The following is a 16,161-nucleotide window of genomic DNA, read 5'->3' as shown; positions in this document are numbered from 1 at the left end:
GAACAAGATGTTTACCTTTGATTCTTGATATCGCCAAATGGGAATGGAATGATAACCCTCAAACACGTTTATATTCAGTAAACAACCACTTGTAACAATTCAATGTCACACACACACACACACACACACAGTACAAAGACATATACACCTGAACACGAAACAGAAATGTTATTGTCAAGAAGAAATCTGTTTACACTAAACTCTGATCCCGACTTCATCAAAACTGACATCATGTTGTTTGGTTGTTTTTCTTCTAGTGTCAGAATATGATGGAGCAATTTCTAGGCATTGATCCAAACAAATAAATCTCTGTTACGCTATAAAAACGCATTTGTAATTAATTCCTCTGCTGCCTTTTGCACCATTTCATTCCAAGCCTTGTTTCTGTTCGAGGGGAAATTGACAAAGAAAACATTAACTGCGTTTTTATCAATCTATTTCTATGCACATTTTGAAGTATTTCAATAGAAAAAGTTGATGGAAACGGTGAGATAAAAAATAATCTAACGCTAATTCTCAAAAAAAAGTTTATACGCTCGCTTGAGGTAGTTTTTGCATTTTGCAAAACAGAGTTAATGCGCAAAATCCGAGATGGATCCAACTTTGCGGAATAAATTCTGACGTAACGAACATTCAACTCAAATGTCTGAGCAGCTGTTTCTGCCGTTGGAGTCTTCCTCCGAGCTTTGGTTGCGTAAGTCGTCTTATTGCCCTTGCTGCCGCTCCGTGCATCAGAATGGCGTTTGTCTGTCTTTGTCTCCGAACATGAACAGCATTAGACATTGCCAAAACTAACTGAATTGAAAGAACTTGCTCATTTAAATAACTCCTGCAGACATATCTATCCTACTTGTCTAGTTTATTCGCTCCAAACCAGTTGATGGAAATGCACATCATTTGTAATTTCCAAAGTACGCTTAAAATTGGCTTGACATTTAGATGGAAACATAGCTATTGTCAAGTTCTGACCAATTAATATATCTCGATTAAAAGAGAAAAATCCTCTCTGTCTCATAGGTGGGGGGAAAAAGCATGCTCATGGCTCTTGTTTCTTACAGGTGAGTGAAACAGAAATCAATGGGCAGTTTGAGTCGGTGTGCGAGTCGGTCTTCAGTGAGGTGGAATCCCAGGCCATGGAGGCTTTGGACCTTCCCGGCTGCTTCCGTACCCGGAGTCATAGCTACCTGCGAGCCATCCAGGCCGGCTACTCCCAAGACGATGACTGCATCCCCCCCATAGCCTCCACTGTCACCTCCACCATCAGGGCCACCACAGGTAAGGACAATTGGACATACATTTAATTTTCACAATACAACATGTGACATTCTGGATGTTTGCTAAAGTAGAAGTGACAAACTGACGCCAAAAGCTTACACTTGGCGTTTCACGTGTGGTAATGGATGAAAATAGAACAGATAGTGCAAACTGGTTGTGCTGTCAAACAGCTTCATATCTTTGCATGAATCACTCCTGTATGTTTCCATTGTTTTTGATGGAGGCATGATTACCGTAGTTATCACTTCTGAGCTGTACCAGTTCATCTTACTGTATGGATACAGTGCTTCATCTGCTCATCCATTGGATGCATCAGAGAGTAAAACTATGAACCCTATTGAAAATCACAAATGGAAATGATCTGAAAAATAAATCAGGTGAGAATAAGGACGCTACATTTTGGATATGTGACTCGTTCCTGAGGCCACATGGCGACACTTGTGAACATACTCACAGCTTTATTGCAAACTGGTCAGAGAAATGGGGAAATTTCCATATGCAATGTTTGCATTCTTGATTTGTAAACTCAATATACACTGTGGTGCAAACACTTTAATATCACAGCATACACTGAAATTTGTTTTTCCCAGAGATTGTTCACTTCATTCAAATTATTTTGTCCCATTGCAAAGATCATGTTTAAACACGATGAGATCCCGTTACAACGCCGCACACACTATTGTGTCCACACAATGATAATGGACAATGTAAAGCTGGCTAGGAATTTATTTGGTATCCGTTCTATCCCACTGATTAGTCACAGATATCACATATGCAAACCTGCTGCAATAAATCTAAACCTACTCGTTCATTTTTTTCTGGTACGGAGCCTTGATTATAAATTGTAAGCTGGTGGTGGTTTGAACAATTCCCATGATTGCTGGATTCACAGAGGAAATGATACGTCCTTGTACAGATGAAGAATGTGGGAAGAAAAGAAGACATTATCTGGACAAGAAGTCTATGCGGATTCCACCTCTTCCCTCAGTAGATCCATGAACTAACGACAACAGTTGGTCAATAATAGGGAGGGTTAGAGGTGTGGACATCTGGAGATGTGCTTGTTATCAATTCCTCATACTTTTGAATGTTTGCTTACACTGCTTTCTCAGTAAACTCAAACATATCAGCATTTTTCAGATGCAGAGTTTGGTATTTGATGGATTTTGCAATTATTTGGATACTGGGCAGTTGATGCTTCGAATCAGTCGGTCAAACTGGACATCACATTTTCAATAGGGTTCATACTATACTTCCTGATTTATGAGAAAGTGTTTTAAAGCTTTGCTCATCTTTGCCTCTTTTCATTGCACAAAGTACATCTTGTTGTATCTCAAATGAAAACAGAAGAGCATGCAAGAATTTTTTCTTACACTTTCATTTTTTTTAGAAATATCGTCCATTCTCTGTGATTTGTTCCTGGAGCAAGGAGTTTCCCCTTTGTGCATTGAAAAGATGTGAAGAATGCATGCTACAAATTAAGGTTGAGAAGGCAGTGTAAACCATTAATGGAAATGAGTCAAAATGGGAGTACTTCCTCACTGTTACACTGTTTTTTTTTTACACAGAAATGATATTCAGGTCATCATTGTAAATGAGAGGCTGTTCTCGATTGATCTTACCTGGTAAAATAAAGGTCAAATATGACAGATTATTGAAATCATAGTATGAAAATCTTCAATATACATTTAAAGTCTACAGATTAACAAAATTGGGGCGAAAAATCATAAGATTAGACTTAATTGTTGTAGATCTCTTCTATTATCTTATTTTGACTCATGGCATTCAGTGCATGACTTGATATTACTGCTTTGTGGCAATTGAAAGCACATTCTCTCCAGCTGCTCACACCTTTGGCCGTAATACAGATACATATTCACATTTGTCTTCCAGACAGAAATTATATGCAGGAAGACTCTTGTTTACCTGACCAGACCAGTATACACGAGGATTTGGCAGACACAGCCCCTTTGGCTCATGATGATCTAGGCTGCCCCATCAGAAGAGACAGGCTTTACCAACAAGACAACATGGGGGCTACAGCCAAACCTCTGTCTGGACCACCCGTTTCTCCAAGCCTTTTCAGATCCCCCAGATCTAGTGCCCCAGAACGGCCATCGCCAAAAGCCATCCAGGCCAGTATCAAAGAGTCAGCTACCTTGGCTGCAGCTATCAGCATGCAGTGGAAGGAAGAGGTCTCGGCCATGCGTCGGGAGCTTGCTGAACTTAGGAGGGACCTATGTACAGAGCTTCGTGCTTTCAACAGTAATTTCAACACTTTCACACAGCATTACAACACATGGTCTCCCCAAGGTGGCCACGTGGCAGCTGGAGCTGGGGTAGGTTTAGGAGGAGGTGTTGGAACTGGGTCAGGAGCAAGAGCAGGGACAGGAGCAAGGGCAGGGACAAGGACAGGGGCTGGGGCAGGGGTAGGGTTAGGGGTTGGTGCAGAAGGACTTGGAACCTCTTCAATCGATAGAGGCACTGGGGGAGCAAAAGAAAAGAAACCCCTAGTGTCCAAAGTGTCTGTGGGGACCCAGGCCAGAAGCAAGGTCCTCGTTCGGCAAAGCACCGCAGATGCAGCCGTCAATTGTCCAGAGGAGAATGAGGAAAAGAAAAGTGCCCGCAGAAATCTGCCAAAGCAGCTCTCGATGGACCCAAGCATTCTTGCCTGTCCCCAGTCAATGTATGTGGAGAGCGCCATACCACTTTCTCTGGATCCAATACTTCCAGGTTCTGTTAGATCAGTCCAACTCGAGCCATTCGACTTGACTACTGTGCCCTCAACCACAACCAGGGCTCAACCACAACCAAAGCCAGAGCGAACAGAACATGCAAGTTTGAGTTCAACTGACACTGTCACAAATGAGCCAGCCACCACTCATGGTACAGTGCCACTTCCATCCCCTGAGAGCCCCAAGGATTCAGTGACAGGGGAACAAGAAATGCTAATCACTCCAAAGCTAATAAACATTGACCCAGTTAAAGAGTCCCATTCAGATACTGAACCATCTCGACCTGAAGACAGGAAATCCCCAGATAGTGAACCCATTGAAATAGATAAGATACAGCTACCATTCCCAGTCCCTGTAGTTACTGTGTCGCCACCAGAGGAACAAGAGGAACCTTTTGATGTCGTGTCAGATTCAGAGTCCACAGATACCAACACTGTGGACCGGCCAGATCCAGTCTCTCAAGATCCTACAACTGTGTCTTTGCCATATTCAGGAGTAGAAGATCCTGATCCTGCAGAATCAACAGAATTAGAACCAAAACCCATGGTGTCTTCATCTGACCCAATTGATCAAGACCCACTCTCATTTTGCCATTTACCTGTTGATCTTGATGCTGTTACATTATGTAATTTAGAGACTGACATCAGATGTCCATCCATTGTGGTTTCAGAGTACATTGACACAGACTGTCCGGTAAGTCCAACTGACAGTGACACAGATCCAGATCCCATTATAATCGTTCCGGCTTATCCTTTTGACCCTCCTCCAGAGCAAATGACGCTGGCCTCAACCTTTGCTACCACTTCAGTAGAAGCTCAACCCAACACTGAACCAGACTCCCAAGACTCAGAGTGGCCACCCCTTCCAGAACCACTGGATACCACCTCCATATATCATGCTGATCTGGTCCACTTTGACTTAGTCATGCTGACTTCCCTTGATCAAGATGATCTAGACTCAGTGTTCATGGACCCTGAACCAGAGCCATTTGACCTGAGTATTGACTCTCCATCAAATGATGAAGATTTTGACCCACTCTCATACCAGTCAGATTGTTCACCACTACCCACTGTTGACCCCCCAACACTGTGCCCCTTGGATCCTCCACAGTTAACAGAATCCATCTGTTTGGATCCAGCTATGGAGAATATCCTAGCTAACTTGCCTCAGGAAGTTGACTTGGAATTACATGAAGTCCCACCATCACAGGTCACTGTCACAATATCCCCTCCAAGTTCAGTTTCCCCAGATACGTCACTGGAAATGGACTATGGACCCACAAATCTAGACTCCGATCCTCTTTCACCAGATACAGATCCATTGCCACCAGATCTTGGAGTCATACCCTCAGTGGATCTGGCACACATTGAGCCAGACAATATCATAGTAGAGACACTGCAGTGTATGGCTGTATACCAGGAGTGTGGAGAACGTGTAGAAGAAGAGACCCCAGGTAGTCCTGAGAGGTCAACAAGTGAGAAGGCCTTTCTGTGGTGCAGGTGGCAGAAGAGGGGCCACAGACAAGAATCAATGCATCGGAGTGCAAGTGTGGAACTGTGGAGCGGTAGATACGAGTACAATAGTGCAGAAATCACATACGTGTCTCTCACTCTGTGAGTTCATACCTCAATCACAGCAGACAAAGTGTAGCTCAAAATATGTATACATAGCTCATGGTTTGTAGCGGAGAGCGTGCCATAGAGCAGTGTGCAGATTGAATGTCATCGTTGGCATTCAAGCAAAGACTTCCCAGTACATAAAGCTGCATTGATATTCCAGGAAAAGGATTGCAATGGTAGCAGTAAGAACCAGAGAACTAGTCATGGACTGCAAGAATGTAATGAACCCTGTGTGGTGACGGAACAATGATGCAGCAAAAAAACACTTACTGAAAGCAGTGTGAACTTCTCAGAAACAGTTGTCACAGCTGATGTGAACTCTCTTCCAGGACATTACTGCTTATTTCAGAGTACCCTCTGTAATCACTGGATGCTCTTGTAATGAATGTTCCTCTTCAGTCAGTGGATTGAATCAAAGACATTTTACACATATAGACTCTTTTTGAGCTCTGTTATAGACTACGGACAAGATGGCCTTATGTATGCAAGGTCCAGACAATCCTTGCGATGACAAAGGAAACCTTGACTCGTTTTGGGCTCTGTGTTTTATTGTCACCCCAGAGTGGAGTGAACTAAATGTTGACAGTTATTATATAACTATAAGGACATACTGTTTACTATGTGAGCTGTTGGATGGAAACGGATGGAAAAGATGCTGTGGAGTGATGTTTGCACAATGTTAGAAGACTATACTCTTAATCTGTTGTGAAAAATAACTCAAATATAATTCGGAACCATTACCGTTATGATATGTAGCCTCACAACCTCATGTTACCATCATGCACATAACACTTTGCTGCCAAACATACAGCAAATACAGTTCACACGCATCTAAGCTGGACATTAAGTATAAATACATCTATTTAAGAAATATACACATTGTGATTACATTTGTCTGATAATCTGACAACAGTAATAGCCGGCCTTGTTGGGAGGTGATATTGTATTTTTATCCTAAGACATCACCTTAATGCTCAGGAATCAAAGATTGAGAATATAATGCAACTGGGACATGAGCGTAATGTAATTAATTGAATTGTGTTCCTTCCTGAAAAAAGAGGTGTACATCCTTGTGTGGCAATTTTTTGACACTGAATGATGAAAATTATGTTATAACAATGCATGACAGATGTCCTCAGTATTTTGTGTATTTCATACACGGTGCCTCGCTGTATGTGTTTGGTTCTATTCATAGTTTCATTTTGATAATCAGCGCAATGAACAGAGCCTACATACCACCAAAGACGTGGAAATTCTGGTACCAGCGGTGAACAGCTAAAAAGCCAGGCAAATCACAAGATATATGTCTGTGCTTTGCGTCCAATTAGTGGGCTCCGTACAGAATCCCCCACTGGCGTCTGTGCTCTGATAAAGTCCAATGGAACGAAAAATAATCTTTCAGCTGCCAGAAAAGGATCTTCCTGTGTGTTGTTTTTAAATTGAATATGTGCGGAGCACTTTATGAAAGTTTGCTAAATTGACTGAATCTGAAAGGTTTTCAAAGGGGAGGGAAGTTAATTAGGTTGTATTGTTTTATTCTTTACGCTCATTTCACCGGCACAAAACGCACCAGCCTTTTCTTCCCCGGACCGCTTCCTCGTTTAACTTTGTGTTTGCTAAATTGTTATATAAAACCAGCACATAATTCAACCTGTACTGCAGTGACATTATGTTTATTCATAAGGTATAGTCTGGGAACAAACAGCATCAGTATTCATTCGTGCAATGAAGGATACTGGCATACTATAACAGGTCTATTTTTTTTTTCTCCTGTGAACGGTGGAACAAAGCGAACGGTGGCGGTGAGTAGTTTTAATTGAAGGTTTGCAGATCAAATTTGACATGCTGGCTGCGTTTGTCAGAACACGGGATTTACTGTTGTATTATTAAAAAGCAAATAAGCCAATTGCCACGGTGTCATGTAAACAAACAACTGCCCTTATTTAGTTTACGTAATTGTATGGATTGCTTTCGGTTTTTAAGAACTTCATACATTTTAAGGAGCGGAAACATTTGTCAAGGTTTACCAAATACCAAATATCATGATCGTTGCTTTTCACTTCACCCAGTCCTTGCAACACAGGGGGTGGTTTTACTGTCACTCTCTTGTTAGCGCTCTATAAGAGAACCTTATTCTTGACTTAAAACTAAATCTGGAAAAGTGAAGAAGTCATACCGTATGTCTAAGGCAAAATGATGGTGTGCTGCCTGAGAAGCCTTTTCAAAAATACAAACTAGATTATTAATGTGATACGAAATCATGAAAACTGAAAAAAGAGGCTGGCACTTTTAAAACAAATATTGCCTTTATTAGACATACACTGACTTATGCAATCACTAGTATTTCCAAACATATACTTAGTCTATGTACAAGGATGTACAATGTACAAGACACTGACCACGCATTCAGTCACAATTCATACCACTCTGCTCATACTCACTGTTGCCATGTCAGCACGGTGCACATGCAGGTCACCTGTACTGTAACTGTGACTCCACACACATCGCTGCTGATTCACAGAATTACAATATACAGGTCTATTGTAATTTAATTAAAGGGGTTGATATGATGACTTGAGTATGTTTCAGTTCAGTGGTGACCGTGTGGGGAGCAGCGTCACAGAGCCAGGTTAGATGACGTGTGTTCACACCGATCTCAATCACATGGTAACCACCTCTGTCTCAAAGTGTAGAATAATCGACATGTTTGAGCCTAATGAACATTCAAAGATAAAAAAAAAATAAAAAAAACTGTATCTGGAAATAAAAAGTATTTCGATGAATTCTTCCTGTAAACCTCTGTGAACAAAATGAACAACATCCAGTGCTTCCACTCAGTGTGCACACACAGGGTGAAGCCGTGTTTTGGAATAGTGTCTTTTTTGTCGTGAACATACTGTACATCCCACTGTGCAGGGTTATCCATATGCCTGCACACTCTCTCTCTCTCTCTCTCTCTCTCCCTGGATCCACTCTTCCTTGTGTCATGTTGATATGATGTACTGTATGTCCTGGCACGTGTGCCCATTCTTCTGAACATCCACCCCGCTCCCTTGTTTCCAGGGATCCAGTTCTGCCTCCCCTCCACCTGCAGCATTGATCGGACTCCCCAGCAAACCCCAGGTAAACCTGCTGCCGGCTGGGGCGTCCTCCATCGCTCTTTCTACGAAATGATGAAATATTGTTTTGATGGAAAGCTGCGCTGCAAATTCTTCTAAAATGTACATTTGAATGATCTTGAGCATCTGCAGTTATTCTCACATTCACAAAGAAAGAAAGAGAACATTCATTTTATCAAGGGCCCTTATGATTCATGAACTACAAGTTTATAAAGTCAAGTACATGCAGTTAATCTCACATTCACCAGTAAGAAAGTAAGAAAGAATCTAGTCAAATTTAATCAAAATTCTTCTCCCAAAAAATGTAACTTTGAATAATCTTGAGTGTATGCAGTTATCCTCACATTCACAGCTAAGGACAGAAAGAGAGAAAACTATTTATCAAAGGCCCTGTGATCTATGAACTACAAGTATACCAACACAGTGTGATACGAGGAGTTGGAGTAGGGAGTTGGCGTCTTCTTCCCCTTCAGTTCTTTGAGGCACAAATATCTGTTGTTCATCCACGAGGCACTTGACTCTGTAGCGGCCGGGTTGACTGGAAAATGCAGTCGCCCCGTTGCACCTGCACTAAATCACCCGGCTCTTTTGATCGAGAGGGACCATTGTCTTGACAGAGCCTCAATTGTTCAGAGTGTTTTCTCTGCCGTCGCTTGACATATTTACGACTGCTTCACTTTCTCCAGCGTCGACAGCGGCGCCAGCAGCCTGCAGCATCACACGAGCACCGACCCGCGTGTGCACATCGCCCTCGGGACCGGGCTATTATTAGCTCGCCTTGGGTATTTTAGTGATCCATCTAGTCGACAAGAGGCCGGTTTGTTTTTTCTTAAAAGGGGACGCGGTGACGTCCGCGGGGACGTGCGTCTCAGTCGTGACATACAGATGCTGCTCAGTTTGCCACCGGGTGCTGAAAGCAGATATTCTCTCTCCCTCGCCGACCGCAGCAGCCGTTGTGTAAAGACACGCTCGGCACTCTCATGGACAGCGGGACGACGTTCCGGGGCGAAAAAGAGAGACGCCCTTGTTCCACGGATCCGTGAGACGACAACATTCGCAGCCACAGGAGTTTTGTGTTTGTTGCGCCCTGTGCTTTTTTTCCGTGCTCAGGGATCCATCGCAATGCTCGGGACAACTTTTAAACTTTTGCCAACTATCCAGGGTTGGCCCTAATTAGCCTGAGTAACAGCTCACGTCCTCTTGTTTCTACTATCTATTGTTGTCACTATTTTCATGTTAATTTCCTTGTTGTTTTTTTGCCTGCAATAATCGTGACAGTGCCAATAATGGATTTCACCATCCATCTTCCTCCCCCCGATCATTTGCATATCCTTAAAAGCCTGCTGCAAAACGAACTCTGCTGCATTTCGTTTACAGTGATAAATCCAATCGGGGAGAAAGACTCTTAATGACGTGCCACTCAACCCCCCCCCCCCCCCCCCCCTCCCACCATCCCCACCATCCCCACCCTCATGTTAGCCTACAAGCCAGTCCTGATAGATAGAGCGGTCCTAACAGAGATGGAGTGGTTGAATCACCTCCCTTGTGTCTCACGTTAATCAGCCTCACTGGCACAGTGGTGGTTGTGTGTGTGTGTGTGTGTGTGTGTGTGTGTATGTGTGTGTGTGTGTGTGTGTGTGTGAGAGAGAGAGAGATTAAGTAGAGAATTCACACTGAATGTATTTATCCACCTCTATCATTTGAAGTGTACTCACTGTACACACTGCCTGTTGAGCCCTCACCTGTACACGAGGAGACATTTTGTTGTCATGGAGACATTTGGCACATTTGGCAGTTGAATAGCTTCATATCCACACTCGAGTTTGTTTTCTTGCGTGCCACATGATGTGTTACTCGTCGAGAGTGACGAGGTCAGAGCCAGGTTTTCCCGTTCTTTGTAACTTTCCTCTTCCGGAGAAACTCTTCGGCGGAGGACGCTTGGTGACCTGACAAGTCAACTTGAATTTTATTTGAGAGTGACGGGAAGAACGTGAACCGCATGTTTCTTTTCACACGGCTCTCACTGCGCACTGCGGGAAAGCGAGACAACCGTCACAGTTTGGGATTTGACTGTCATGTTTGTTTGAGGAGCAATTCGTCTAAATCCTGGTGGCTCACAATCAAACCGCTTGTTTGCTTATTGATCCCTCATAAGTCCGACTCATTGGACCCTCCCAGTCGCCCGAAGTGGCGGACGTGTCCCCTGCAACGGCACGTCCGCCAGTTGGACCACCACTTGTGTAAACTTAATGAAGTGAACTTTATACTTTCACAAAGGGCCCCTTTACAAGAAAGGGACACATGATTAGACAGTAATGCAATGACGCACATTAGTCTCTCTTGTACTCCAGCGCACTTGAGCAAATTTCTTCCTAAATTTACAAGTGATCCAACAAGTTCTCCACGGAAAACACTGCATCGTTTGTGTTTGCCCCTCAGAGAGACACGCCGAGAAGCGTTTTGCCGCATCAGCAGGACAAAGTCCCTTGTAAGTTTGTTGTGGATTTCCGTCTGAATAGCTGAACACAAACACAAAGAATGAGAGCACACGCCGCTTTTCTCGAAGATTTACAAAATGATATCGATCAATGTGGGCACTCAACTTGGCGGCAATCTGTTTCATCCCAACTAATACAGAGTAGCGTCAAGCCTTTATAGTATTCTTGAAGACAGGGAAGATGCACGAGGAGATTGGCTAATAGCCTATCAGCTGAGAACAGAGCTTGCAATTTTCTTCCACAAACCTTTAGACCGCATGTCTGAGACAAGGTGAGATAAGACACAGTAAACCAAGGCCCCAAGCCTTAATACCTGTGACCTTCTAACCCTTCGACAAGTCCAGGCCAGCTGAGTCAGGATCTGGATCGTGAACTCCACAGCTACATTTCAAATTACAAGGAAAGTTGTCCATCATAACTTGCCTTTCTAAAATATTAAACTAACCATTCAATCTTTTCTTCACTTCTTCACGAAATTACCACAAATCACTGCAAATGTGAAAACCATTTTCTGGTCTTACTCAGTAATAACCACATGGTTAATGTCATCCACGGACTGTATTGAAAAATGGGACTCTGGGTCCGGAAATTGAACCCAATGCGGAAGAGCCCGAAGCCTGTATTCTCTGGAATGACCAGCAGAGGGCGACTCCACTGGTTGTAAAAAAGAAGTCTGTTTCTACAGAAGTCTATGAGAAAGTGATTCTTCTTCTCACTTGATTTATAACCTCAGTGAACATTTTCCTGAGGAGTTTATGGTATGAATTGCCACTTTTCAGACATCGTTTATGCAGCATGATGTTCATCATGGTCCCATTTACAGTAGAATAGATGATGAAGTACTTCATGCAATGGAGCGTGACTACAGGGTGATTGACAGCCAGCACCGTCCACCCGGTGCGTGGCTGCAGGTGTAGGTGGGCGTGCATGACGCCGGTCAAAATGCCAAACTCAAGACTTCAAAACGGCATTTCACCAAGCAATGGGTGACATCACGGTGGGTTGCCATTTTAGAAGGAGCCAATTTTTGTCATCAGTATGAAATGGGGAAACTGCTGACTCTCGTCACAAAGACAGACGGAATTCATAATTCCTTGGATCTGGCTCTGGTTTGGGACTCTGGGGCAGTTTCCCGACTCGGCCCTGGACTTTCCATAGAAACGCAGAGTGTGACACTTTGTTACAGTGGCCGCAGTTTATGACATTTTTCCGTCTGCGCCATCATCACTCCTGTCTAATTGTCAGATTTCTGTTTGATTATTGTGAATCGTTTTTAGTTTGATAGTACGGTGGTGTACGTAGCCCAGAACACTGAGTGAGTGAGTGAGTATGAATGCTGAGTAATCCTGCCACTGCTAAGAAGGGCACGAGAATTATGACTCCCCCTCTGCACGACTGGCTTGCTAATAATTGCTCTATTTCGGTCGTCCTGCTGAATCATGCCCCCTCTCCTCCCTTGAACTTTCTCCATGCCCTGATTTATCCTTGCTCTCCTCCACACAAACACACCCCCCCCTCTCTCTCTCTCACCCTCTCTTCTCCTCCTCCGTGCACCAGTCCCCCCTCCCTCCTGCTCCCTCGCTTCCCTCCGCAGCCCCGTGTCCTCTCACCTCGTCTTCCTCACTTATGCCTCCCTCCGTCTTTGAGAAGTTCATTTTGTGAATGGACGGCGTGCGTCATAAAGCACCCGGAGCAGAGTGCTTTTCATAGACCACACGTCTCTTGACTATTTATAAGCCCAACTGAAATGCGTCCGAGAGGGAGGGCCAAAAGTTGTTCCGGGTCTGAGGTGAAAGTCTCGGCTTAATTCTAAACGTAAAGGATGTTCTTCCTCCAAAAAAAAGGGGGGGTTGCCGACTGACAAAAAACAGAACAGGAAGAAAAAAGACAACCGTGGGTTTGCTCTGTAATTGTGTTGTTCGGGCTACAATTCAATTAGAGTGAAATGCGATTCATTCTGTGCCGTCACTTTTTTTTGTGGGGGGGGGGTCCTGCGTGAAGGATGCAGCTCATTAGAACCGAAAACAGATCGGCTCTCGGCCTCATAAGGACTTCCCTAATTGCTTTGTGTGATGTAAGCATTTGTAAGACTGGAACGGGAACAGGGTTCAACCTCTCTGTCAGGGAAAACGATAACCCATAACTTGACCTGCAGCGTGACTCACTGTCGCTCCTCTTTGCCTCCCCGGCCCCCTCCCTCTCCTCTTGGCTCTCAGCTACCTGGCACGCTCTCAGCTCTGATCAGAACTCGCTCAGCGCAGCTTGGGCCTTAAGATGTCTCGGCCTGTTGCTACACCGAGCGAGCTTTTCTCCCAAAGCCTCGCTTGGACATAAAGATGCGTCAGAGCCTGGAAGGCGTTTCGTGACCCTTTCCTCAGCCCGTGTCTCTCTGTGGATTAAGTCCACGTTGTCATTTGCACTTGAAAGGGAGTAATAAAAGAGGACGGAATAAGACGATGAGCGCCGTCAGCCTTCCATTTTTCACCGTCGTCCACGTCTGATGAGGGCGTCGCCTCACTAAGCCTCTGATGCTCTCGCCTACTCCATCGACTCATCTCATTATCCGGCCATTTTTCGCCCTTATCTGAGCGCGCAAAGTGAACAAAGGAGGCGGAGGGAGGTGTCCACACCGGACTGGTGAAGAGGCAAAGCTCACCTCTTGAAAGGAAATGACTCGCTCAGCCCCGGAGCTCAGATCGCCAACATCGTCAGGCGCCAACATTTAACAACCAGCTGTATTTTATCAACCCCGGAAATAACAATGGAGAAAATCGGGTGGTTGAGAAGATTAAAGGATTAATCGGTCGATGTTCCGCATTTTTTCTCGTTGTCGACGAACCACAGGAGCAAAAGCGAACAATGCGTAGCTAAAAAATCCGGTCGGGATGTGCCACGGAGCGGGGTTGTCCTCGGCCCTTAACCTTGTTGTTGCGCTTCATTTGCCTTTACAACAATTGGTGCGGCTGCAGGTGTTTGTTTTGAGTTTTGTGTGAATACTGGAGCTCTAAATGTGTATTGAAGCGCAGCAGAGGTGTAGCCACTTCCCTTTGAGTAACATTTGCCAGAAAGTCCAGTGCCCGGGTGTTTCAAGGAAGAGACCCAAAACCTTATTCTGAAAAAATGTACTGTGACAAACCGAAACATGAAAAATGACACAAGGGTTTTCCCAGTCCATAATAGCAACGCGTGGCAATCCTGTCTCGTCAACACTCAAAGTGTCTTTCCACCTTTTCCAGCCATCACCTACACACCCAACTACAAGAAGAACCCGCCGCCGGTCCCCCCGCGCACCACCTCCAAACCCCTCATCTCCATCACGGCCCAGAGCAGCACCGAGTCCACCCAGGACGCGTACCACGACGGGAGGCACCCCCACGGCGGGACGTGGGCCCCCGACGGCCTGGGCCTGGGCCTCGGCCCGGCCCGGGCCCTCTACAACTCCAACGACAGCCTGGACAGCACCAAAGCCGTGACCATAGCCATGGAGGCGGCCGGGGTCATGGCTGGAAAGAGGCACCCGTCCACAGACAGCCACAGCTCGGTGCTCACCTGCGACAAGGCCATACTGGTGTCCAAGGCTGAGGAGTACCTCAAGACCCCGCGATCGTCTATAGGGATACAGGTGAGTCTTGTCTCTGAAGGCATTTTTCGAACCAAGGTTCATGTCTTTGTTCACGTTTTGGTTTAATTTAGGAAGTGCAGGAAAGAATTTCTTCCTGTCATCGTCAACTGGGTGGGCTGCGTCCACCTGTGCTTGACATTGATTGGGTTTTGGGTTTCGAATGGAGAAAATGAATGAACGGGTTCATGTTGTTAATTTTGTTGCCGCTGTAATATCGTCATGGTATTACCAGCAGCATCGCCAACGTCAGGTGCAACACTCTACACTAGTTCGAATGCACCAAATAAACATCCTCATTCATTGTATTTATATATTTCACCCCTCCCATGTGGTACAATGGCTCATTTTCGCTTCTCTTCCATTTCTCTGTCCTCTTCCAGTTTCGATGCTTCCTCGACTCCCCGCATTTAGTTCGGAAGTCCGAATGATCGAAAGAAAAGTGTTTTCAAACTGCAAACGAACCAAACCACGGTTCCGTCTCAATCCGGGGCGGAGACCACCTCATTTGGTCGGACAAAAATGTTGGTCCGCTGGACTGGACCGTGGTGCGGCGGACCAAACCAAAAAGTCCGAAGCTCAGGACCAAACAAGGTGGATGTGAAAACACCCTGAGAGTGTGTGATGAAGAGATCCGACATGAGACTACAGGAGCACTTCAATACACAACCACAAATCAACCGCAAATCTACAGAGCGCGTGTTTTTTTGTAATGCTTTAATGCTCAAATACACGCGCACAGCTCACAATCTGTTTTCGGTTGCTAAAAATAGCCAGAACGACTCATATTACTGCGATCCATCACTTCAGATTCTCCTCCAGGAGGAGCGGGTCTTAGTGAATGATAGTTCACACCATGGCTCATTCACTCCCTCTCCACTTACCGTACCTTTCTCTCTTTCTATTCACTCCGATTACTGCTCCCTGTCTCTCTCTCTCCACCGCCCGCCCTCCGTGATCTCACCATGGATTTGTCTTTCCCACTCTTCAAAATACCGTAGCCGAGGCCCCGGTGTCGTTGGTCTCATGTGGCAGTCTAAAGGTCGCAGGAGTCTGTGGCAGCTCACATCGTCACTTCAGGGCCATTTGTAGTAGTTTATCAAAGCAGAACGCCAAAGTTGCCGACTGAAAAGAGTTAATAAGTCTCTACTTCATTTCCTTGCCTTTATCCTCTTCCCCGTATATGCGAACTCCATTTTCATTCACTTTCCCACACATAAATCTATACATTCACACGCTCACTCACTTCCCTGCCGACCGTCCAGTTTGCTTCGACAAGTGCAAAGGTGAGCTCAG

At 44.9% G+C, this 16,161-nt stretch overlaps 1 protein-coding gene across 6 annotated transcripts in view; it reads left to right on the top strand.

The window, feature by feature from the left end:
* Nucleotides 1-16,161, top strand: part of dlgap2a (discs, large (Drosophila) homolog-associated protein 2a) — a 147,803-nt gene that overhangs the window by 117,998 nt on the left and 13,644 nt on the right. For 4 of the 6 annotated variants that reach the window (XM_035610329.2, XM_035610327.2, XM_035610328.2 and 1 more), the window contains 2 exons: nucleotides 1,059-1,275; nucleotides 3,169-6,767. In XM_035610329.2, the coding sequence (XP_035466222.2) occupies nucleotides 1,059-1,275; nucleotides 3,169-5,627 (2,676 nt within the window). In that variant the 3' untranslated portion in view covers nucleotides 5,628-6,767. Of the gene's footprint in view, nucleotides 1-1,058; nucleotides 1,276-3,168; nucleotides 6,768-8,692; nucleotides 8,753-14,482; nucleotides 14,869-16,161 lie in introns of those variants that run through there. The other 2 variants (XM_047337762.1, XM_035610334.2) reach the window with 1 other exon arrangement.

Source organism: Scophthalmus maximus, chromosome 15 (assembly GCF_022379125.1).
Source record: "Scophthalmus maximus strain ysfricsl-2021 chromosome 15, ASM2237912v1, whole genome shotgun sequence".
Lineage (NCBI taxonomy): Eukaryota > Metazoa > Chordata > Actinopteri > Pleuronectiformes > Scophthalmidae > Scophthalmus > Scophthalmus maximus.
Note: the sequence above shows the minus strand (reverse complement) of the source record. Positions and strands in the feature narration are given on the sequence as shown.